This window comes from Melanostigma gelatinosum (genome assembly GCF_949748355.1).
Source record: "Melanostigma gelatinosum genome assembly, chromosome: 12".
In the NCBI taxonomy this organism is placed as follows: domain Eukaryota; kingdom Metazoa; phylum Chordata; class Actinopteri; order Perciformes; family Zoarcidae; genus Melanostigma; species Melanostigma gelatinosum.
The window spans coordinates 11,480,247-11,506,374 of record NC_136645.1 but is presented as its reverse complement, the minus strand read 5'-3'; the positions used below and the strand labels follow the sequence as shown (position 1 = coordinate 11,506,374).

At 45.0% G+C, this 26,128-nt stretch overlaps 1 protein-coding gene across 3 annotated transcripts; it reads right to left on the bottom strand.

The window, feature by feature from the left end:
- On the bottom strand, positions 1 to 25,832 carry tp53bp2a (tumor protein p53 binding protein, 2a). 3 transcript variants are annotated; one of them, XM_079280587.1, is made up of 21 exons: positions 25,770 to 25,832; positions 25,314 to 25,469; positions 15,931 to 16,078; positions 14,819 to 14,932; positions 13,516 to 13,586; positions 12,722 to 12,826; positions 11,370 to 11,544; positions 10,998 to 11,179; positions 10,704 to 10,868; positions 10,399 to 10,437; positions 8,829 to 8,876; positions 7,931 to 8,114; positions 5,904 to 6,026; positions 5,605 to 5,726; positions 5,094 to 5,505; positions 3,118 to 3,944; positions 2,309 to 2,446; positions 2,039 to 2,172; positions 1,688 to 1,854; positions 1,360 to 1,559; positions 1 to 1,255 (listed from the first exon to the last, which is right to left on the bottom strand). In XM_079280587.1, exons 2-21 carry the CDS (start codon positions 25,338 to 25,340, stop codon positions 1,214 to 1,216), a joined length of 3,423 nt encoding a protein of 1,140 aa, XP_079136713.1. In that variant the 5' UTR covers positions 25,341 to 25,469; positions 25,770 to 25,832; the 3' UTR covers positions 1 to 1,213. The 3 variants fall into 3 exon arrangements, with proteins under 3 accessions (XP_079136713.1, XP_079136714.1, XP_079136715.1); XM_079280588.1 differs by lacking the exon at positions 10,399 to 10,437; XM_079280589.1 differs by lacking the exons at positions 25,314 to 25,469; positions 25,770 to 25,832 and having other exon boundaries at positions 14,865 to 14,932; positions 15,931 to 16,069.
- Positions 25,833 to 26,128: the final 296 nt, after the last annotated feature.

Below are 26,128 nucleotides of genomic sequence, written 5' to 3'. Positions count from 1 at the left end.
AACTTAGTACAAAGTATTTTATTGTAAATGTTTGAAACACTACAGTACATCTGTGGTTATAGTACTGACAAAAGGGCTAAACAAAAAAGTAACAAAAATAAATACATCTGCATTGACAGATAAGTGATGGGTACTGTGAAGTCTTATTGTATAAATTCCATCTTTTTTATCTTTTATTTGACTTGAGAAATTGTCTCTGACTTTAGGATGTAGCATCATATTCGCTTACCGATTATTACAAAGGTTTCTGGTGTTACGCTTGCCTTCTTACAATATATCGTCATGAAATGGCTGTAATAAAATATTATTTTTCATACTGCATGACATCTCCTCCCTGGTCAAAGGGTTTCTAAAGAGCGTGAAAGTCCATTTTCATAAGAATATAATTCCTACAGTAACTTCACAAGTTTTTTTAAAACACAAATACATGTATACACGGTATCTATGGCATCTCAACCACAATGTATGAAAGCAGACTGGCTTTCTGGGTTTCACAGAACAAACAGCAACAGATCAATCAAAAGCTTCATCGCAGGTCCTTTCCACCAATCATCTCATTTTGTTTTTGTTTAGTCAGAACAGTGACGGTCACAACTGAAACGTTACACCTCTAGTGCCGTTATGAAGAGGCACAGTCACTCAACAGTGATGGTGGAAAAACAGGCGCCCCAAAGATTGTCACGGTAAAGGAGCATTTTTAAATCATCATCATCATCATCCTCCACTTGTTCGCCTCATGCACTGTAGAGCCCCACGTAGTTTTAAAAGACGATTCGAAAGTGTAAAAATGTCTCGCAATAAGAATACCGCTTGTTCAATTTACATCCCAACATTTGTGTTTCTGTCCGTTCAGAAATAGTTTCAGACACTAATTACATAACAGCAAAAAACAGTGGAATAAAAGGGAAACAATGTCAATGGTGTCTTAAGTACACAGTGTGGCCTGGAAAAATAAGTGAAGGAGAATCCCTCTGTCGTAGATACAGAAAAAAAAGTGCCAGAAAGAGTTCATAGGTGATCCTTCATATTGTTTGGTCTGTCTCATTCTCTTCATTATAGCAGTGCCCTTCTCTTCCCCAGTCTGTTAAAGCCTGCCTGTGTGTGTGTGTGTGTGTGTGTGTGTGTGTGCGTGTGTGTGTGTGTGTGTGTGTGTGTGTGTGTGTGTGCGCGAGAGAGTTTTGGAGAGTTCTGGGACACTGGAATGCGCAGCGTTTTAAGCCAAGGTTCTCTGTCTTGGCTTTATTCTGGGATAGAGCTGTTAAGAGACAAGAAGAAGACAACAATGTCAACAATGCACATTTGTTCATGACATAATGAACACGCTCGTCTTCATTACAGTTTCAGTGACTCGTGACTCACCCCAAGGAGGTTGCGGGGAATGTACCCCTCGGTGTCAGCCATGTGCGCCCACCACCAGTCTATCTCGTCCTCGTCCTCCCTTCGGACGATGGTCATGCAGTCTCCCTCGCGGAACATCAGTTCATCGGGGTTTTCACCACTGTAGTCCCACAGACCATAGACCACTCCCCTGTTCATGATGCCCATCTTCTCTTGCACACCTTAGGGTACACAGATTTAAAATAACAGAAAAATAATTAATAGTGAGTTTTTCACAGAAACATAAGACACAGGAAAGAATTAAAATTAAATTCGTATAAGGTAAAATAATAACACCGCTTTTACTGACCGTAGAGGAACTGGGAGCACTGGGTGTAGCCCTCCTCCATCTCTTCACATTTATCAGCTGCCGTTTGCATGTCACTGTAAGTCATAGCAAACACTGCTGCACCAGACTCCACCAGGAACTTGCACACTTGCACATTGTTACAGGATGCAGCACAGTGAAGAGGGGTCCTGTGTTAGAGGGTGGGTGAAAAAGGAGGTAAGGACAGAGGATACGAGAGTGGGAGCTGAGAAACACCAACCACTAGGAGTAGTTCTGTTGTAGCTCATACTGCTAGATTATGCTCAAAGTTAAGTTGAAGAAAAAACAACATGGAGACGAATGATAACCGTTTGGACTGATCTGAGAACTTACCAGCCATCACTGTCAGCAGCATTGACATTGACACCAAACTGAACCAGAAACTTGACGATCTCTGTATGTCCGGCACAGACAGCATTGTGTAGGGCAGTGATTCCTTCATCGTTGGGCAGACTGGGATCTTCCACCTGTGAATGAGGAATCACAATGAGTTAAAAGAGTTTCAGTTCAGCACCAGCAAAAGCTGACTTACACAGCAGAAAAACAACTGTGATTTTAAACATTATAACCATGTTATTATAATACATAGCAAATGTTTCTTACTTCATAGATGATTCTCTGGACCAGGTCAAATTCTCCCTCCAGAGAAGAGTCCAGCAGCAGAGCCAGTGGGTTGAACTTCACTCTCATGTTGTGCTCAATGCGTTCAGAGCCGAGCTTGCGCAAGTTGGTCCTCTTTCCCTAAAGACACAATCATAACGGTGTATCACACAAACGATCTCAAACAGCCGTTACAAACACAGACATGTAAACTCTCAGATGTGAGAGTCTCATCCTGAAGTGCGTCCACTCTTTACTGGGTTCAATCTGGACTGAGAGCAGAGGAGGGACTTGTTTTCCGGCTCTAAATGCATTTCTAATCCAGTTTGTTCCTTTAAAACCACGATTATGCAACTAAATGGGTCTTAAATGGAGGTGACAAAAGGAGGGAACCAGGGGGGCATCATGTTTATTTCTCATTGGTTTGTAAACCTGCCACCTCACCATAAATCCACTAAATGAGTTTCACTAGGAGATTAACAACAAGAACATGTAAACTGGTCTTTGCTTTCAACACAGAATGGGGGCGAGTAGGGTGGGTATCCGCTTAGTGTAAGCAGAATAAGGCCCATTTTTCTCCAGAAACAATAGCCGTACTTGATAGGGATTATCAAATTGTATAACATCAGACCAGGTCACTGGTCATTAGCAGGTCATTCAAAACTAGAATGTGTACGAACTGTAACTCATGACCTGTCGCTGTGGTACGAACAAACAAACATGTGAGGGGATTTAAAAACGCACACGTAGCACAAACGCACACAAGGATAATCTATACTGTAGACTCTGGGCATCATAATTGTGATTCATACCGGTGGCAGCGTGACCTGGCCAGTGACCTCAGGCGCCTTCATGTTGAAGGTGTCCTCTCCCAAGCTGTCCTGCTCTGCTCCACTAGGGTATGGGGGTGGTGGGTACGGGGGGAACTCCTCCAGGAAGCCGTCTGGAGGCGGAGGAGGCTGGTTGGCCATTGCATCCTCCGAGCCAGCTCGGGGCGGAGGTGGGAAAAGAGCGTCATCTGGCCTGGGGGCCGGGTGGGATGGGGGAGGAGGGGGGATAATGTCCTCGCTCTGGTGCATGGCTGAAGGTGGTTTGGGCTGTTCAGCGGGGCCTGGAATGGGGACTTTAGCACCTGGGATGTGAGACGGGAGCTGTCCCACCTCCGATGGGTGGTTCTCTGCACCACTCGGATGGCTCGGACCATGTGGCCCCGCTGACCCCTCCGCCGCCTTCTCTGCTTCACCAGCATAGTTTGGCGTCGTCACAGTCTCCATGGCTGCCAGCGTGGTCTTCTGGTAGAGGAGTTTCTGAATGTTGGGCCCCGCAGGACCCTCCGGTTCAGTGATGGAGCTGCGTTTCTTCAAGGGCCTCGGGGCATTGTAGAGCTTCTTCCTCAGGGCTTCCAGGTCACCATCGCTCTGATGCCTGTAGGGATTGGAAATGAAGGGAAGCAGCTTGGTGGGGCTGAGGGGCCGGGGGGTGCGTTCCGTTTCTGTTTGGGGAACCTCAGACGGGCTGGGACCCACGTTGTTGGCTCCATTGTGGTCAACGTCGGATTCTAGGCCAGGGGAGCGCCGGTCCGTGTAAGGGTTCTCTGGATGTGGGGAGCCTCCACCGGGGATCACTGGTTTACCATACACTACAAACAGAGATGGGAAACAAACGTCATGACTGCCATGTCTACAGAGATACCCACAATACCACACTGATGACGTAGGGACGGACCCTGTGCTCTCATGATATCAAAATGAAAGTCATCATGCTAATGTCTAATGCTTTCATCCCGTACTTTAACCCTGCCACCTGACTTACCAAGCCTGTGAGACTAGTGTCAGGTCAGCAAAGCGCTACACTAGAGATAAACCCCATTAAGACGGATCTGATAAAGATATTCTTTCCACGAATACACTAGTTGTATTTTGTATCAGTTTCTAAACCTGTAGCCCAATGACATTTTTGTATTAAATATAAATCATTGCTTATAGAGCGCATTGGTAAAGAATGTTCACCTCATGCGAATATCAGTTTTTAGATGCACTTGATGTACTGTTCTGGTCATTTTTCTTTGAACTTATGCATTGAGACATTAAGCGCTACACACCTACATAATCAGTTTTTATATATTAAATAGCATGTCATACCTTACTTAATTATACTGGACCTATATACTCATGTTGAACCTGTGCTAGCGAGTCAGACTTTAGACTCTCTGCTTTGTCTTTTCCTTCAGTGGCTCCCATTGCATTTCTGTCAGGAGGGTGTCTTATATGACTTTGCAAAATACTATTGTATTCATTTTACAGAGCTAGCGTGGATTACATGAACATCCTCAGTATTTGTGTTCCATGGTATTTCCACTATTGCAGTCAGAAGCTGCAGGTTCGGTTGCCTGCGATTGCGTTTGTAGAGTGAAAATCTAACAAATGGCTCAGCCTCTCTAGCTGCTCCTCTGGTCGGTGGCGTGTGAATATTGTCTTCCAGGCAGCAGGGTAGATTTACCTTAAGGTGACTGTATCTCAAGTGACACAAGATAGTACTTTTAACCCTTGTTTACATCATACCTAGTCAGTCTTCAGATATCATTTTTATTCCACCTGTGTTCAGGATCTATACTCTCACTAGAGATGACTCGCAGTGGATTTATGTCTCATTCAAGGTATGACCCTCTATTTCTGCATGTAATCTAAATACACTTTGTAAAGAAGAATGACCCCATTCATCTGTGTCACCTCAACTATTCAAGCGCTAAACTTTAAAAAAAAAAGAAGTTACAACTGGATATTCTTACCACTGACAAATCCGTTGGTGCGGCCCTGAGACCTGATGAGCGCGCCCTGCACACCAGGCTGACTGAAGGGCTTCCCTGCGCCCGGCTGCTGGGTGTACATGGAGTAAATGGAGCTGGCCGCTACGGTCTGGGGCTTACTCATGCTGGCGTCTTTGGAGGAGGGCAGCTCTGGGGTGAAGGGCCGTACGGTGGCTTCAGGTGGAGTGTCCTGCTTGGAGGGCAGGGGGAGTGTCTGGCTCTGTGAGGGCGGGAGAGGGTTGCGGCCCTGTGCCGCCTGGGGCTGCTGGCTTAGGGGCTTGGTTTTGGGGAAGGTGCCTGTGTTGAGACCTGGTTTGCCGTAGGGCACGACACCGGGGCCTTTTGGTTTGGTGGGAACAGGAGGAGGCACCTTGACTGGAGCTTTGGGAGCAGACTAGAGAGAGCGAGAGAGATGTATTAATGTTGGTAATTACTAAATTAGATTTTTTTTTTACTGTGAGGATGTAAAGACAATGTTTCCATTCCCCCTCACCTGAGCGTCCCTGACCAGGTCATCGCTGCTCTGGTTTTTGCGGAGGGAGGAGGCGGGAACCTCCGTTGGCTCAAACATGGAAAATGGACGCACCTTCCTGTCCCTCTTCTGTTCCGTCTCATCTATGCAAAAACCACAAGTAGAGGCAGTAATCAGTTTCATCTCATGTTCAGACACAGTGGGACTAGAACAGAAGAACTCCAGAAGCCCCTTTGGGAGCCGTTGTTCTGTCACATTACTGTAGTTTCCCTTCCAGTAAGGATTTGTAGTGCCGTATCTCTTGTGTGTTTGTCTCGTACCATGTTCTGTGTTAGAGTTGGAGTGAGAGGTCATTCGTGGCAGTGTTGAAGCAGGACCATGACCGTTGGTGTTAGATTCTGGACCTGAAGAGCCCCAGTCTGCCAGCTTGGATGGCTGAAGGCCTGTGGGACCGGCAAGGGAGAAGAAAGCAAAAATTTAAAAAAGGGAGATAATTTAATGTTAGTGTGAAATACCATTCAAATTACCAGTACACAGATTGGAAACTAGCTTCAGCCATTGTTTATCCAGATAAACAAACACAGAGCTGTGTGCTATGCAGGGTCACACAGAACAAACAATCAAGGATTGTTTTGGAAAAAAAGAGTGAATTTTGAAGCATTTGGCCTTTTTTGTTACTCATTTGTTGTTTTGGTTGACTGACTAAGACCCAGCCAGTGGCCATGCATGTTCGCAGACATCCACAGTCAGATGAACCACAAAAGCACGGGGCTCTTGCAACTAACAAGATTAGCATCACAGCGCCTGCAGACTGTAGCTAAATGCTCCCTCTCAAGAGGTGTTGTACGCCAACAAACTCACACACACACACACACACACACACATTTTGAAAACAAGACCAGATCGAGTTGGTCAGAATCCGCATAGAATGTCAGTTCAACTGAAGGTTATGTATTTGTTCCAACTGACCCATTTAGAGCGTCAGAAAGAGAACTGAGGAAAAAGCTCAACAAACACGCTTTAACAAACAGCAGCAAAACAAGGAAACAGGACCAAAGATCCAGCTAGGAAATGATGAGAATAGCTCATCTTTTTTGAGAATCACTCGTGAAGAATAAACACAAAGCCACAAACAGTGAGTACCTTTTCTCTTTGCCCGCAGCTCTTTCAGAGGCGTAAGCAAGAACATGGCTTCTGAGGAAGATGCATTCAAAAGACAAGAAAGACAAAAGTAGCCTTAGAGATCCAAATCCTCCTTTGCTCTCGGCAGCTGTTGGCTGGGCCCAGGCAGGGGCCCCACTGAGGGGCCACACAGAGACCAGCACAATCCCCAGGAGCCTGCCTGATGCTATGCACAACGTCTCAGCTAGAGAAGAACCGGGGAATGGGTGCACACTACGAGCAGATTCCTCTGCATCTCTGCCCATCCCCATCTCTCTTCTGCCCGTACTGCAAATCAACTCAGCATGCAGAAATAATTGCGTGCAACATCATGACAGACTGGGAAAAACCTGTTACTTCTACTTCCTGCATGTGGAATGCTTTAAAATAGGAAAACATGGACTGATGAGGAAGTGAGCGGGGGAATAAGGGAGGGGGGGCTAATTCTTCTGTTGGATCATTAATTTTTAACAACATAAAGCACACTGCTGGCCCACTATCCACTGGTGGACTGATTTAGGTCTAAGAGAGCGAGACTAGATGGCACAAAGAACATCTATAAGTGGGATATGTTGCTCTGGTCCATCATTGGTTTTGGCAGACTTCAGTTCCACTCCACTACACAGCACACATGCTACGGTGCTGGTGGAACAACAGCTTACTTTGTACCGTTTCTCAAACTTGATTTTTAAAAAGAAGCGAGGCATAAAGACACACACACACACACACACACGGGGGGGGGGGGGGGGGGGGGGTTAGGGTTAGGGTTGGAGACCGTAATGTAAGGAGACCGGAAGTTCAGGCTCCGCAATACTGGGTCACAACACACCATCCAGGAGGTAACTAGATACCTTCTGAGCTCAGACTGACATCACAACCAGCTGCTGTCCCAGACTCCTCTGATCCTGCTGGAGGCAGGACAGTCTCTCAAGTAAATGCAGTCACATTTCAATTAAAAATAAAACAACAAATAACATACCAAACTCCATGACACTCACAACGACACACAGGGAACAACAGTTAAAGAATCTCTCCTTTCAAGTTTGCGATCTGAAAATTGCTGCTGCTGAGGGAGCGCTGAATTGAGTTGAAGAAAGAAGTGACAAAGCGAAGGATCGCCAAGTCAGAGATCCGAGTCGTGACCCTAAAGGAAAAGAGGGTGAAAGGCTGCAGACTATGTGCTCACCTGTGCTGGCCTTGCTCTGCGGGTCGTGGACCGGAAGGGTGGCGGTGCCGTCGGGGTAGGCCGGTTTTACGAGCAGGTCGTGCCTCACTGGGCCCCTGGGCATGGTGGACGACTGGATGTACGGGCCAACCGCCGCCACTCGAGACGGACCCGACTGCTGCCCGACTGGACCCTCAGAGGGAACCTGCACGGAGAAAGGATCAGAGGAGCCTGTTAGAGTGGCTAAAGGTCAGCGAGAGCAATCTTAAGCATCTGGTATTACGGCAGACAGCAGAAAGAGAGAACACACTATTTAGATATAAATATAAACTTTGGCCTGAGGGTAGCGCCAGAGCGGACCGTGTTGTTACTCAAAACGAAAGGATTGATTCTGCTTAGCATGGAAGTGTTTAAAGATCTGTAAGGCAGTTACTTGTCACTGAATAACCATGGTGCTTCAAGTAAATGCATGGATTACTGTTGCTGCTGTAGAACGAGTGAGCTTACCCAGATGTATTCATTATTCATGTTATTAGCGTGCTGCTTTTCATAAAACGTGTTGCAATTGAAAACCACGCAGGGATTTTAAAGCAGCTAAGATAGGAGAGGGCTCTCTTACAACCTCTTACATCCTGCAGCTTCATTTGAGGCTTTGAAGTTAGAGGACAGTAACTGTGTCATCGATACAACATCCCACAGAAGAAAACACACGCCTGTAAACCTGGGTGAAGCTTTCTAAAACAACTCCTTGACAAAAACGTATCCTACAGCTAACGTCATTACGACAAGCGGTCTCTTTAAGACAAGATGAACATGGCTCACGTTGCCCAACAATAACTAAATGGAATCTGATGTGCCAAGTCATGCTGAAGAGATCAGGTGAGAAAGAAAAGAGACGCATGTGTTCAGCTCCAGGTACCTGAAGATGAGTGTCTTTTGAAGCCCTCTCTTTACCGGGATAGCCATTCTTGAAAAAAAAGCACAAACATGCAACAGCAGTTCAAATCACCGAATAATCCCCCTTTCTTCGAACGAGCATTTTCCAAGTGCCTCCTGAACTGTGTCACTCTAAGCCGGTGCAGGACGGCCTCGGACTACCTCTCTTCAGTCAGTGCTGTGTGATGTCAGCCGGACGCTTGTGTTTGGTTGGAGGAGAGAGAGAGCAGCTTGGATGGAGTGTGTCTTTGTGCTCGTGTGAAAAAGGCCCAGTCATTATGATTCCAGGCAGGGTTGTTGGTAAATCACCTCCTCACTAGGGCCTATTCAGGCCTTCATCTCTAAACCACACACACACACACACCTTTCTCTCTTCCGTTCCTACTTTACTATGGATGTCGAAGGGACATCAAAAGAGAAGTTGGGCTTCTTTTAAAGTTGGATTAGAGGTGCAAGTTGCTACTTTATCTAAAAGGCTTCCAGCAGAGATTCAGAATGATTTGTTAAATATCCATTCCAACATTCATTATTTACGTTCTAACTCATAGGTCACTTAGGATCGTGCACACTGTATTTGGCAAAGGAGGTAAAAACACAGAGAAAAGAATCTGATGGCATTGAATACAAACAGCTTTGTGATTTGCACTACAAAGTTATAAATCAGCATTCTATAATGAAAATCAATATTTGAGGTTAATTGGTTGAAGGTTAATTTGGTTGAAAGAAAGAAAGTTAAATGTGAAGGCCAATGGAACCCCTTAATTATGTCTGAGAGGAAGTCGACCCCATCAGGAGTACATAGTTAGGGTTAATTACATACAAAATTAAAGAAATGACTGCATCGAGGACAAAGTAAAGTGACTTGTGTTAATAAGAGGGGAAAACATAAAATCATCCATCATCCAATCAGAATGATTATGTTTTCTTTTTGGCCACCCTTACACCTTTGCTATCCCAACACAAGCATCCTCGAGCAGTAAATATGTTAATTCTTCTTCCACACAAGTCTGTTGACTCTACTTTACAGTCCCAAGGCAACCTGTGTTCAAAACAATTCCTGGAAAGTGGAGAGGGGAGCAGAGGAGACACCAGGCAGCGAACTCTGAGCCAAAACTTGAACACCAATTACAGCTAGTGCAAAGACCCTGCTACGTATTTAATGTCAAATGTGTTTTGAAAAGCCAATGTTTTCTTTTTAAGATGGTTCTTGCTGTTACTAAACTGATTATTTGCCTTTTCCTGTGTCTGTGGAGCCAAATAAGATAGCATCTCCCCTGACATTCCTGCCTGCCTGCACTCATTACTCCTCTCTCTCATCTTCAGAAATTGTTTCCGCCAAATGGGACTGAAAACAGAGCCGAGTGAAGAAGCTGAGAGCGTAAACTCAGATGCAACTCTGTGTGCATGATCAACCCTACGATCAATCCCCACCAGCCATCTCAGATAGAGAGAGATCAAAGAATGGAAAGAGGCGGACAGGAGTGGACTCCTTCGACAGAGGTGGTGGGGGGGGGGGGGTCACTTGGGATTTCCCCAAACAGGAGATAGCTTACGTTGACATGGGCGAGCTCTGAATGCCAGGGCATCTGAGGCTTCCGGGTGTAAAGAGAGATACAAACATCCTTTAATATCTGGCCACGAGGGGGAGCTCTCATGAAAAACATTTCCATCACTTTTTTTGCATATATGAATAATAGTGGCTTGACAAATTGTGATAAAGACAGAATAACACTCAAAGCTAACTGAACATTCACAAAATACTGAGATGGAACATGAGCGAGGGGGGGGGGGGGGTTCTGTACTAGGTTATGAGAATGTTTTTTTTTATGCTGTTGTGGCGTAATAATACGGTACTTACAGGCAAGTTCTCTTTCTGCTGCAGCGCCGCCTTCTTCTTCCACAGCCGATCTCGGAGCTCAATGATCCGCTTGTCCATCGCGGCCACCTCCAGGTTGCGTTTGTTCAGGCCCTCTCTCTGATGCTGCAACTTAGAGTTCTGATCCTGGTTGAGCTTATTCCTCAGCTGGCCGAGGAAGATGAGGACAAAGACGAGACATACGTTCAGTGTTTGTGCTCATTTAAAACAGACACCGTCTTTGGAGCTCAATTTTGTTTTGGTGTGTTGAATGGAGTCTGTATTATTTCTGCACACCTGTAGCTCCTTGTAGAGGCGGTCTAGTTCAGCCACAGAGCTCTGGTTGTCGTGGAAGTTGTCCATTTTGCCATTTTTGAGCAACTCCAGCTGCCGGCCAAGCTCCTCCACCTTGGAAGCAGCCATCACTAGTTCTCTCTGCTTCTGCTGGAACAAGTTGTTCATCTGATCGATCTCTTCCACTGGAGAGGGAGAGGCATGAAGACGAGAGGAAGAGCAGGTGTGTGAAGATGACGGAGGCAGGGAAGTGTGGGAAACAATATCAGTCAAAAAGGAAGACATTGTGTCTTCATATATTGAAATCAAATCGTCCATGCTTCTAAATCCCGAGCAGGCACCCATTCATAAAATCCATTTCGTCCATTGGCTTACCCAGTTTGCCGTTGCTGAGGCGTTTCTGCTCCACTTGGCCCTTGAGGGCCCGGACCTTCTTGAGCCGAGTTTCCTGGTTGTCGATGTTCTCTCTGAGGCGCTGCAGCTTTTCCTGCTCAGAGGCTTGCTGCAGCTGCCGCTGCTCCTGCTGCTTCAAGTAGCGCAGCCGTTGCTCCTGGAAAGACAGAAGAGCGGAGCGTGGAGCAAATGTCGGAAACATAATAAATCAGACACATCCCTCATAACTTTCATTTATGAGTAATCCACGGCCGAGTGTCCTCGGGCAAAGCACTGGACTACACACTTAGATGTGAGGGGCTCGCAGCTGTAAGAACACGACTCCCCCTGTAGCTCCTGAAGGGCTGTTATGAATGCATTTTATGACAACATGCTTGGTTAAAAAAAAGAGTAAAGAAAACGTTCTGTGGAGCTAAACACTGTTAAACATTCAAAACCAACAGTCAGACTTGAACTCTGACACACTGTACTGAACACCTGTCCTAGCTCTCCCAAACAGGTTCTGAGAAAGCACACAGTTTCTGACGGGGACTGTAGCGGACGATGTGTGCCGATGGCAACGCCTGTTTGTTTACTTATAAGAGTGACTCGTCAGTGTTCACGACTGCCTGGAGCTACATTCCTTGGCTTTTTTCGCAGAAAAAAAGTTGACTGGATCAGAACACTTAAGGGTTAATGACACAGGTTGCAACTGGCAGAACTTATTGAAGCATGTGAATAGAAACAAAATAGAAAGACGCAAGTTATTTTTTAAGTTATCTTAATATAGTGGATATCTCTGGATCAGCAGATCAGAAACATTTTTAGGTGCCTCAGCAAAAGGAAGAAAAATGGTCAGCCATGTATTTCATTATAGCGTGTCCTGTTTTCTGTCAAATTTCTTTCCCACAGTCACCAATAAATCCTGAGCAAAATGAGAAACAAGTCCTAGACAAGGAAAAAACGGCGCTTCAAATACGAGAGGAGTGCTGCACAGTGAGAATCAAAGGCAGGCAGCTGTCTCAGGCGTCTCAAATTATAAACACTACACCTGCAGCCATCCAAAACTCATCTGACCCATCTATCACATCCACCACGTGCACTCTGTCTCAGCATTCCAGTTTCCTCTAAGTGCACTAGACTTGTTTCAGTACCTTTGATTTGTGTACCATCTCCCCACTTTATCCCAATTACCCCCTCTTTAATCTAGCGCCATTCTTTTTGTCTCCCCCCCCTCCCTCCCTCTCTGGCTTTTACTTTCATCTCCACCATTCAAACCTCTCCATCCCCTGAATCCACCCGTCTCTCTACCGGTCCCCACCTCCCCTTCCATCCTGCGCTGCGTCCAAACTCACCTTGGAGGCGAGGAGCTGTTGTTGACTTTCTATTTGTTGCTGCTGCCTGGCAGCCATCTCTTGTAGTTCGGCCAGCGTCATGTCCATCCGGGGTGTTGTTGCCACCTGAGGTTGATAGAGTGACAATAGGCACATCTTGTGTTGTAATACACACTCGGTCGTTCAAGGTCTAGTACAAGGAAGCAAGTGTAGCATTGAAGGAAAGCAAAGGCAGCAGCAGACAAGCACATAAGTGGAGCAATCCCTTAGTTCCACAAAATAAGACATTTTGGATTTCAGGATTCATCGAACGTGTTCGATGTTATGATGCAAAGATTCATTTTTCATTTGCATTTATACACCGCAGGGTGTTTTTTTAATTGAATTAATTAGTACCCTTTAGAAAATAATCACGTTGGCTCCTTGTTCAGTACAAAGAAAGAAAACAAACCAGGTCACAGAATTTATGTTAATAATAAAATCTGTGACCCACATGACGGGAATAAAAATAAAAATGAAAACGTCTTGGTGGAGACGCATCGAAACATCTTCAGACTTGCGATTGGCAAGGGAAGATATGACTGCAATGTTATTGCAATGATGAGTAAAAAGTATTTGTAAATGAGTCCCAACGCGTTTGTTCTCCTTCTTAAACTTAAGAATAAAATAAAATGTGTGCTAAAGTACAGATAAGGTGTTGTCAGTGGGTCAGATGAAATATTGTGTGAGAATAAATCAAAGTTCTTCTCTCAACAATGGGACGATCCTGCTGAAAGTATTTTGAATTGTCTAAAATATAAGACCCACAAACTCACCCCGTTCTCCATTCTTCTGTCTGGGGGACCCTTCACTCCATTCCTCTTCTGCTCGGAGCCTCTTGGCCCACCTGAGTAACACAAAAGAAGACTCAATCAGACATCGCAATCTACTGTCGGCCTTCATCTAAGGCGACGGCCTCATCACGGTCTCTAACAAACATGGGTACACGCACTGTACGGCTTTCTCTGGACTTGCTGCAGAAGAGATTGCGGATCAGTAGACGGCTAGTGCTGAATGATCCTAGCTCCTCTAGGTAACAACTGGGATCAGTGTTCTTTGTGACTTGCAGTAATCTCGGGATTTAACCGAATACATAATCGTCTGGCGGTGGGTCCAACCGCCAGACGTGTGGCGCTCGTCTGTGTATATAAATGCACTAATATCCTACAATGCTACGGGCATTTGGTGGCTGAGAGGAGGGGCCTGGCAATCCAGATCTCATCCTTAAAGCCTTGGCCCATGACCAAAGCCCTTTAGCGTGCATAATGGTTTTAGATGACCCTTGACATACAGAATGCATGTTAAATACATGCACTGGTTGGTGTTAGTGCTAAGGCTCAATAAGTGTCATTGAGTGTGAAGGTATTTAGCTAGCTCACTTCAGCGGAGAATACATTTCGTCCTCTGACCCGGTGAAAAAGAAAACACCGGCATAACAACAGGAAGTGTGAACTTTTAACTGACTCTGAGTACAGTACAATACTATTTCCATAAATAGTATCAACACCACAGAAACAGGAGACCACATTAACCCATCCTCTGTGTTACGAACACTGAGCAGAGCTAAGCTAACAGTGTGGGAAAACAAGAGCGAGCTAAGATAACAGGAAGGGAAAGCAGCCATCTAATCCCTGGGCCAGACTCAAGCTGTGAGGGGTAAGCTTAGTTACGCAACTGGGAGCTGAGAGGAAAATACACGACCAAAAATACTAGAGTTTTCTGTGTTCCTAACAAAACTGAAAAGTAACAGGCTTATGACGATGTGACCGGGTCACCCCGGCCTCTAACAGTACGACTGAATGAGGCTTGTTCAAGATGTGAGGCCTGCTAATATAAAACCCTTCTCCAGGATAAAGCAGTGTTCAGAGTACTGCCATCGTTCTCATGTTATGGCTTTCATGAATCCTAAACGCCAGAGTGGATGTGTGTACGTTCAGAGGCTGCAGGCATCTCTGGAGTTTACTACGTTAGTGTCAAATGTATTTTCCCTGGGGAATGCCTTCGTCCAAATCATGACTCGTCTTTGAGAGACTGTAGAAACCCTCGCTTCTAACCTGTACGTGCGGTTGGGACTCTTACCCGATTCTCTGACAGGGGCTCGATTGTGACGCAGGAAGAAGCGCACCTCTGCCCGGTGTTGTCCCCATCGCTGGAGCACATCCAGCATCCTCTCCCCGTCACCTACAGCTCGCTCTGCAGACAGAATACACAAATATGTCAGCGAGATAGAAGCACACTCATAAACTCAACATTGAAAATGTTAACTTCTATTTAATTTGGCACGGTTAAAAACGTGTGACGATACCAATCAGGTCAGGTGCGCTTTGTAAAATCCTGCTGCCCGACACTGCTGGTCTACACTGAGAGGAGATTCATTTCTGCACCTAGTTGGTCTTTGTGAGTAACGACCTCGAGGGATGTGTTGTCAGTTATTGTGTCTGTTACTGAGCCAAAGGGCTCATCGTGCATTGCTCAGACATCGTCTTCAACCTGCTGAAGACCATTTCATCACACAAATGGACCGACACATTACAGTCGAGCAGAGGTCAATGAAACGGATGTATCATAAACGGCACGACTGCAAAAACAAAGTCAGAAGACTGGTGAAATATTCGGCTTATTAATAGCTTTACATCTAAATGTGATGCTAAATGTCAGCAGTGGTCTGTAAAGAAACGGCAGCAAAATGAGACAATCTTTTCAGACTACTTGAGGAAGTACTCAAACACAATAATTGGCACTTTCTTCAGTCTTATGGCAGCGTCACCATGGAAACAGCTAGGAAGCTTGGCTCCTTGAGTTTTGATTGTGACTCTCAGAGACGGAGGAAAGAGGGGAAGCATGAGATCTCTCTCCCCCCTCCTTCCACCTGAGAGATGTGGGAGATGTCTGGCTGCTTGTGTTTGTTACGGGGATTATGGGCTCTGCTTCATTTGCATTGTGGACCCAAAAGAGAGATAAGCCCTTCAAAAAGAAATGACTGAGCAGTTGACCACACAGCTAATCTCCATATATGGTCTACTTCAGAAAAAGCAATTTCCCTCTAATTAAAAGGAAGAAGACAAACAAGTGTCTGCACACTGACTCCAGTCTCTTGGGACACATCCAGAATATTCCACGACCAAAATAGCATGTGACTGAAAATCCCATGTCCACTTCACTGTGGGTAGATGGATGAGAACTGGACTCACCAGATCCACGCCACATCTCAGAGAGGTGACAGTCGGCCTCTCCAGTCTCCTTGCACAACTCCACCACGTCCCGGCACAGCGTCTCCGGCGTAACGGGGACCTCAGTAAAATGCTGGTCATTGTTACTGAGGTATACCGTCAGGAACATCTGGGGACGAGAGAGAGAGAGGCAGGCAGATTAGATGGAGAAGTTAAATAACAACAGAAGACAGGCGTGAGTGTGTGTGTGTGTGTGTGTGTGTGTGTGTGTGTGTTTCACTTTGTACTGCTACAGTCTTGACCTTAATATGACAGCATTCAACTTTACATAAAGTAACCAGAAGACTTATTCAACCAGTTAGTTAGATCGTGTCCGGTTAACGTAAAGGGGTGCATATCTGAAAGGAATAACAGATGGCTATAATAATAAATATATATATATATATATATATATATATATATATATATAAATATATAAAACAGTATCTATTCCCAGCTCTCATTCCTCTAATCATCGGAGGCCAGCTCTCAGAATTCCCCTTTACCCCATGTCATCTAAGTGCTAACTAGTGCTGTCACCACTGTGAGAGATCTCTCTATCCCCCCACACACACACACACACACACACACACACACACACACACACACACACACACACACACACACACACACACACACACACACACACACACACACACACACACACACCCCTGCCAAGCACTCTCAAGGGACGGCCACTGAGGATTCTTGAGTTGTCCGTGTGTGACTGACGGATGGTAAAGACCGGTTTAGAACTATCTAAAAAAGAAAGGACTATCTCAATGAAGATGTCACAGCTGAAGAAGTGGGCTGTGAAAGCCTTCAGCTACTGCGGGAAAACAACAACACTGAGCAGAAAATTGAGCCGTCTGACAGCAAGCGTCCCGAAAACTGGAATTCCTGTCACATTCCAAACTGAAGATTTAACAACGTCTGCATTGTTTTCAAAAGGAGTTCTCAAATCAGTACAGGATATACAGGATACAGGATATTGTTATTGTGTATCTTTATAGTCATAACAGGCATTGTGTGTATAATAAAAAAAAAGACAGAAGACCTACATCAAACTAAAGCCGTCACAATCTATTTACACCTCTGGGAGTGAAACATAATGTTCTGCTTATGCAATCCTGAGCTATACAAACACAGACAGTAAACATGTCATGTAGATGTATGACGCGGTTAGGACTGTGTGCGAATATGATCCCATCTGTTATGTCATCACATGAAAAGAGCGTGAGAGCTTTGATAAGGTCGTAATAAAACTAGGACATAACATAGCCATCTTGGGGCAATGCACGAATTGAACTTATTGAAATGTTCTGTATTCGCCTAAAAATCAGCAGCCCAAGAACTAGAATAACCTGGAAAGTGTGTGATTGTTTGTGTCCTAAACCTCCAGGTTTGGACTGCCAGGTTTTTTCTATTCTCAGGACTCTGCCGTGAACAGCCGAGCCTACAGGGGGCCATGGTGGGAGATCAGGTCAGCGGGGTCATGAGCAGAAAGGGCTCGGGGGGGGGGGGGGGGGGGGGGGGGGGCAGCTGCAGCCACGGCGCAGAAACAAAACGTATTGCTTTTGAACTGTGGGGTGCACAGCGCAAAAGCACTAAAGCCTAAAAGCCTCAAGATAAGTGGCTTTATTCCTCTTTTCTTCTTCAAATGGAGCTTACAAAGTGAGCGGTCAGGTGACATGCGTCCTCTAAATCTCTTTAGCAACGTACACAATCGGAAAAGGTTTGCTTTTTTTTTTGTTTCACGGTGAAGGTGGAAACCAGGGGCAGCGGTCTGACTCAACTGGTTTGCTCCATAGAGATGTAAATGAAAGATGCCACATCAATAGAGAGAGTCAGCAGTGAGTCATCCTCGTCGGTAATCTACAGTACAGACGCCGTATTCCTCACCGGCCATATAAGATCCAACAGCTCTTAGTGAAAGACCACCACGGAGAACAAAGCCAAAACCAAAGACTTCTCCTTTCCTGCTTCTCAGAACAGCTTTACTGTTTGTAGGTACGTCGCTGAGAACTAAACTGTTATCAGGTAACATGATAAATTACATCGTCTAAATAAAACCTCAACTGGCAACAGTTTCATGTAGTCTGCCATCGAGAGATCAGCACAGAGCTGCTGACATCGTCACAACTTTCCCGGCAATGTAGGACATTCAAATGACCCTGTTAATATTTGGAGAGTGAAAGAGAAACAACAGAGCAAAGGAGGGGGGAGAGAAAGAAAGTGAGGAGGAGACAGGACACATGGACGGGAGGGGAATGGAGTCCTGGGAGGGATTCCTACACTAAAAGCCAATTCTGTTCAGCACTAAAGTTAATGATCCAGGGCCACCGCTACCCAGCTAGCCTCCATCCAGATGAGTGAGCACTTTGCTGCTGACCTTCATCCACCTCATGCATGCAGCCACGGCCTATAGACTGAGGTATCGCACACATGTGCAACATTTACCTAATTATTTCAAGTACTCAGGCTAATGTTCATAATGTACATATTTGCATATTCATATTGCTCTGGGTAGATTAAATATATGCAAAATACATAGCGTTAAGTAACACATTAATATATTTGTATCTCCTATAGCTGTCTTCATATTGAAAGATTATGTTCATACACTGTTTATCATATTACTGTCTTATTTAACACAGCAGAAAGTCCACTTTGACTTTCTGTTATTAGCAGATCAGTGTGTGTAAACAACAGATATAGAGTTTATCAATATGAGAAAACAATCTCCATAAGGCCGTACTGCAGAGCCTCTGCCATCTTGATTAAAGGGACCGGCCTCAGGTGTCTTAGAAGAGTGCCCCTCATTTTGACTCAGCCAAACAACTTGAGAGTTCATTAAATATTCATAGATACAACAGCGAGTGAAATTAAAACAGCTCAATAACAACAACACCAGCCTATTTTAAAAAAGACACACAACCGCTCACCAGAAAGAATCGTGTTCGGTAGCCTTACACAAACAGAAGGGAGCGGAGCGGGACCAATTTGCATTGTATAGAACACATAAGTACATATCACATTTGACAAGAAATGTGCTACACTTGCCTTCCGTCTATCAGGGTGCACGACAGAAGCAGCTGCTGAATTGCACTTCCTGCCTACCTGAGACAGGGCAAAGAGATCGCCGTGGGGAAGGAGAGGGGGACGAGCTGCTGCTCACCATCACAACGATATAGATTTCTAATTCCATCACAGCATCAGATAAGTCACATCTGTCTCCCAGGGTTTGGGACTGGTGTGACAGCTCACAATTGCAAGATGACAATTATAGGAGCCAGTGCAAAGACATGTGGCCGTTAACGCTACAGCCCGCGCTGTAGATATTCTCACAGCAGTGCCGCTATAAGGCTGGGTCATTGGGGCTATATCTCTGGGATTAAGTTAATCCGCTATATGAAAATAGAGCCTTTCAACAGACTACTGGCTCAGTATTACAATAGGAAGCTTAAAGTCAATAGCCTGCTGATAGAGCTACAGCCACTATGCCTTAAGTGTTCAAGGGAATATGCTTCCAGGTAACCAAGGCCCAGGAGTATGCAGGTGTTCATACTCATAACCAGACACTCCAGAGCCTGGTTCATCCATAAAGATAGCTACTGTGGTGCCAGGGCTGGAACAAAACAACTACAGTCTTTAGGGTGAATGGCTCATGCTTTAAAACATCTGTTCTAATAACATAGATAGGAGTGTGTGTGTGTGTGTCTCAGAGATGAAAGGGTGTAACATCAAACCCTCAGACAAAAGACACTGTAATAAGAACACATCTTAGAGAGAGGGGTGACTGCAGCTGGCAGCACGTACTTGAGTGAGGGGTTAAGAAAGAGAGACGCAAAAACACAAAAGGTATACCGTAACAGTTGTTCTGGGTTATTGCACGGAAACAGGTTTCTTTGTTGACGATTCTGTCCTGTGTGAAATGAAACAAGACGCAGACCCTGCGGGGAGGTGCGGGACTATTATGCGATAAACTAAAAGATATCAGCTACAACGCCTACAGCCCAGAAGATGCTGATTTGGCCTTCGACTGTGCAATTTGGATCCCTTCTCCAATTAAAGCCAGAGGGGCCATGAAGCAGATGCCATTGATTGCAGGCCTGAGGGGAACTGGCTTTTCAAGCCTCTCTGGTTGTTTAGACAGAGGACTCAGAAATAACTCGAGTTTAAAAGAGCAACACTGTAGCCGTAGCCAATTACAGGAAGGAATGCTATGCTGGTGTGTTGGTGTGTGTGTGTGTGTGTGTGGGGCACTCCCACCGATCCTTCAGATAAGGACCGTGTGCACTGCAGCAATAGAGTGCAAATATACAGGATAGGTCCAAAGAAAATGAAGTTAGAAGAATGATCTTTTGATGATGTTACTTCCAGCAGTAGCACATCAACCCCCGCGTGTCCCACCGTCGCGATGCACTCTCTCCTTGTGAGGGTCAATTCTAACGCATCGGCCCCTCAAGATCACTGTCCAAATGCAATTGGCTCCATATTGAGTTAAGTGTTATCAAAACTGTCTGCCACTGCAGTTTCCCATTTCCAAGAATAGACAAAACCACGAGGGGATTGTACTGTAATGGAATTACTCGGCAATATCAGGATATACTCATCCCGTTACTGAGGATTCACATCAATACAACTGAACACACACACACAAAAGAAAATGGTGGTCTAACCTGGAAGTGCAACATTATCTTTTATTAAATCTCAAACAGAGAACTTCACCCATGCATATCGTACTGTGTCGCTACGGTCCCAGGTAGATTTGATTACAGTTCTCTGTTCTCCTGCAGATGAAAGAGTGATAATTATGAATCAATTATGTTAATTTCTCAGTAGGTAAAACTTTGCTGAAGTGAAGGCCACAGCGTTGCCCTCTATAAATAAGCTAAATCCTTTCAGGGTGTTGGATTCACAACAATGTACCTGCATAAACCTGCATTATGCTCCAAAGATAAAAGAGCCCAATATCTGAGTGTGTTGATGAATATTATGCAAAACACAATATCAAGGTTCATATTTAGACTCTGTGTATATAGAGGAGCCTTGGAGGAGCACCGTGGCTGTAGTCAGATCAAATGAGGCAGAGTGTCAGGCGGCTTGATATAACACGCTGGAATTGAAGACCACAGACAACATGTGATTTAATGCCGAGGAGAGAAATGGGACAGCTGTGGAGGTGGATAGTGTGAGGCAGGCTGACGGCAGCAGAAGATAACAGGGGCTGGACTGTGTCTTTGACCACCTGAGGGGTCTCACTGCTGTCCACACACTTTCAATTACGCGTATTGCTGTGGTAAGCGAATGAGTGGGCTCGGTCTGGTTGAGGGAGTCACCTCTGAATGTGTTTGCAGCCGGTCAGTAAGACACTGCAGCAGCACCTCCGTCTTCCCTCTTCTCCCTGCCACCGCTTCAAGAGTTGACTCAGTTCCAGCAGAGCAGTCCTTCAAAAAGACGAGACAGCAGAAAACTCTCTCTCTCATGCATTATTCCTCTTCATCTCTCTCTCACTTTCTGCATGCTGCATTAGGGGGACGAGGGAGTGAGGGAGAAAAGGTCAGGGGCAACAAACGGGAGGCGGAATCTGAACGCACGGGAAGCCTCATTCAGCTGCAGTATTGAGGAGGGAAAGAAAACTTCTACGACACACTGAAGCTGCAGCGAGCTAAGACTCTTCGGTCAGGACGACCTCTTCTCTCGGTCTGCACTGCAGTGCTTAGCCTATCGCTCTGTGATCTGCACTCTGGCAGTAGTCTTCCATTCCAACGTGTGCTTATCTGAGAGATAAGGGAAACGAAGCAGAGGATGTGTCCTTTGTTCCCGGCCTTCTTCAGAGTAACAAGCCATAGCTGGAGATCATAAACGTAAACTTAAATTACCCAAACCTCTATATCTGTTGATTAGTCTGTTATATGATAACTTACTGTACGCAAAACAGTCTTTCATCATCACTTATCTCAAGAGGGAAACTAAAAGCGAAGAGTTGGCGATTCAAAAATGTGGCAGACACACTAATTGGCTTCCTAAAAAAAAAAGAAAATGCACACTGATGATGCGTTTGTGGTGTTTGATCTGACAAATGAAGAGAGACACTTTGGTGAAGCAGAAGAGGAGGCAGAGTACAAAACACTTTTTTCCAATGCAGGAACTTTTCGAGGAACTTTTCGGGGTCTCAGGAACATTCGCTACTTTTTGACTGGAGGAAACGGTGTATAACTATCAGAAGAACCTCCATCAGCGCAGCAGTAAATTATAAATAACTATGTAACTGTATTGTTGTCTTGTTACATGCAACAACAACTGCTTTCTGTTTAGTTAAATTTTCTATTATCTTCTTTGTTCTTCAAATGTGCAAACCTTTAGTTCCTGGGACTCTCTGGTGAAAAAGGGGTCACAAGTTTCCTAGAAGGCCGACTCCCAGACCACCCTGGGTCCACTTCTGAACCACGGCCCATCTGTTCCCCACGGCTGGACCAGTGTTTCAACCTCAAACAATGCCGTCACAAGACCCTCGCTGCTTGAAAAGGGGGTCTCTGGCAGTGTACCACTTTAGTGTGTAGCTCAGCCTTTCACCTGGATTCCTCACAGACGGGAGTCACTCAACAGTTCCGCGGTCGGTAAGTCGATACCTGCTCAGGTGACTCTGTGGTGCTTCAGTGTGCATTCAAGAAACTTATGTAACACATTATCAATTGTCTCAGCTAATATTCTTTGTTCTGCCCGGTGAGGATTAAATATTGTGGACAAAATGTTAGAACCGGTTCCTCAGTGCTATGAAGACACAGATAACCAGCTTGCTGGGTTGGCAGCAAAGTATCAATGCTGGATTTTTTGCGCCACTCTTTTCAGCTAATTAAGTCATCATACCGAAAACTCTTCTTCTTCTAATAAGAGTCAAAACATTGCCCTTGACAGTCCTTGCCGATCACCGACGAGTCTGCTTATGTAACCTCCGCGTACTCTCCCACAGACCGAACACAAAGCCTTCTCGGGTTTCTGTTGACACACAGGCTTCCAGAACATCATCTAATTTTCCCACCATCACAACATCGCCACAAAGTCGAGCAACGGTGAGATTTGTGGCGGTGGAGCTGAGAAATGGTACAAATGTGTGTGGGCACAAGAATGCACAACTAACAATGTGGCAAAGGCACAAGAAAAGGTCAAGCAACTCGTGTCATGGGAGAGGAATGAAGAAGTAAAATGTTTACTGCAACATTTCAAATCTGAAAGCACGCAGAAACTTTTCCAGTTTTTTTGGTTTCTCTTCCTTCATGTTGCCAGAAGAGTCCATCGAATATAATTTATCTTGACAAAAAAAATACAATGTAATACGCCAGCAGAGAATTCAAGCCCAAATGTGGCATTAATACGAGTCTGCAGGACAACGCCTGGTTTAAGTAGAGATAAAAGTAAATCAGGAGTAAATGAGTGATACCTCGCTGTGGTTCAATAAAGGCTGAGCATCTCTTATCAGGGTGCTGCCACACGCACGCACACACACAATGTGCTCTACACAACACGCTGTTAAAGAGTTCCTGCAGCTCTTTGTGTTCAGCACACAGTGACCCCTTATTTACCATCCCAGCCTGTAATTACGACACTACATTCTTACTACCCCCGAGCCCCTGGTCTGTATAAAGCAGGGTCACGGGGCTGAGACAATACCTCACATCAGACGGTTCTATATAGAGGCCATTTTGTGTTTATCGGGCAACACCAGCAGCTCTATCTCCTTCAACCACACCGCACATGCAGAATTATTCTCGGGTGAGATGTTTGGGGTAAAGAGGGTCGTTACCAAAGTCTCATGGGGCCGATAAGGAAACAGATCTCGCATGAAAACATGCACAATTTATACATCGGTGTGGACAAGAACAGAGCTTGGCGATAACAAATGACCATGTGGCACCAGACAGGAGAATCCAAATACGACCGTCTCCTCGGATAAGATGATTAATTCTCTAATCCAGCTGTTTTACTGGAAGCAGAGACGGGCATCATTCGTGGACCCAGAACCTCCTACGACAGAGGATTACACTGGAGTCTTTCATGAGTTGTTACCTTCCTTGTAAATAAAGTGTACGTGCATGTTGTACGGCTCCACAATCAACCGCAGAAGCTGAGACAAAAACATTAATTGCGACAGTGTTTACATTTGGATAATGGCGACGTCATTTCTTCCATAAAGTAAACATCCTGGCGCTGAACCGGCATTCGTTTTGAGATGGTTAGTTTATTAAGATACGAGACAATCAACAGAATATTGTTATTATTACAACTATGACAACAGATTAATCATTAAAGTAAATTACTAGGAAGAAATGCCAAAATACTAATAAATGTGCTTCTTTTCTCTGTATTATATAATTGTTACCAACATGACTCTCTTTATGTTGGTACAACAAAACAAGCACTACAAATATGTTCCCTTGAGCTCTGGGACATTGTGAAGGGCCCTTTTCACTACTTTAAGGCATTTAATTAAATCAACGATTAATCAAAAAGAAATTGACACATTCATCATGAAAGCATTCGTTGGTTGCAGCCTTATCTGTCATGAGATTCTCAGTTAAATACATTCTAGGCACAATAACTTTAGCTGGGTTAAAGCCTTACTAGTTACCGATCAAACCATCACTTCGCTGAACCAGCAAGCAGGCAAAGTGACAACAGAGAACTAAAAATGCTTTGTTAAAAAATAACGTATCACTATTTCTATTTGTTGGGAAGCTTATTTCTCTACAGTGAGCACACAGAAGAAGACCACATGTCCGCTGTCCTCTCTACATAAAACAACAAAGTATTGAGAGACTTTCACTGCAGAAAGAGAGGTGGACCTCTAGTGATGATGATGGTGGTGACATGGCAGGAGTCCAGAGTTGAGGTTAGCGTAGGGCCATCCATACTTGGCAGGACAAGCCTTCAGCTTGTTGTGCATCACACTAACAAAGCGTACAATAAATGCATCGACAGTAAAATACTGTTTAGTCAGCTAAATGTCTACTGTCCCAAGACTGGCTATAGATACACCATGTACATGTATACACCATGGCACTATGACGAAGGGGACTTTGACTGGTTTAGCGTTACATGGAAAATATCCGTCCGTAGTGAAATCATCCCAGAAAGCAAATAAATGACATAGCTTCTCACCAGATGCACCGATCGCACGCATCTGTCACAGCTGATGAACTTCTCAGAAAGAAACCCGTGCGACCACAGACACAGATCAGCAACCACGTCAGTTTAAATGTCCAGGTAACTCACAATGTTACCGATACAATGTCTTAAACGGACATGTTCAGCCGTAGGACAAGGTTTAAACTTGTAGCCATGTAAATGAAGCATGAACTCACCGGCATCATCTTAGCTTCGGACCGCATCTAGCTCACCAACACGGCATGAATCCACACAGGCAGTTTCGACGAAAGCTGTGGGACCGATCACTTGAATCCAGAGCCTGTAAACCCGCGGTGGGCTCGGCTCTACTTTCTCTCTCTTGGAGTCCCGTCCTGCATTAAAAACAAAGCACACATCGTCACTTGGTTAATACAACCGACATTTCCAAAGAACTAAATACAATATCTCGTTTCGAGGACCTGTTGCAACAAATAACAATAACACGGCCTTCACGACTAAAGTTTCCGCTGTAGTTGCGCGAGCGTAGTTTACAACTTTGAAACGGCTCATTGCGAGTGCGAGGCAATGGAAAAAAAATAAAAACACCTCAAGTTTTGTGAGTAGACTAAAGATAAAACAAATTAAACATATATGCGAGGATTATTTGCTATTTTTTAAAAGGTTTTGCTTACCAGAGGTGATCAGCCCGAAACCCCGTTGAGTGACAGCGTTGCTCGGTATCTCGCGGCCTATCCCAGAGTGACGTAGCGGGAGGAAACTCATTCCAGTTTGGAATTCTAGCCCCGCCTCTGTTTGGAACAGACCACACCCCCACCGGACAGACCTATCCGGTGTAAAACAAACACTAAGCCCTTTACAATCACTTTTCCAATTTCCACTAAAGTACACTACAGGTCGACAACATCCAATTGTTATGAAGCAAATTAAACTTACATTAAAAGTACAAATCAACCTGAGTTGATTTGGAGAAAAGTGAGATGTGTCACTCCGCTCGTATTTGACAGGCTGGAAGCCGAAGGTGAAGTGGGAG

What these genes read in the sequence shown, in the direction of transcription:
- tp53bp2a (XM_079280587.1), bottom strand. Translation starts at nt 25,340, where the DNA reads ATGCGGTCCGAAGCTAAGATGATGCCG. An exon ending in CAAAAGACACTCATCTTCAG is followed by an intron (nt 8,115 to 8,828) that starts GTACCTGGAGCT and finishes TTCTCCGTGCAG; the next exon opens with GTTCCCTCTGAGGGTCCAGT. An exon ending in CAACTCTAACACAGAACATG is followed by an intron (nt 5,727 to 5,903) that starts GTACGAGACAAA and finishes GTTTTTGCATAG; the next exon opens with ATGAGACGGAACAGAAGAGG.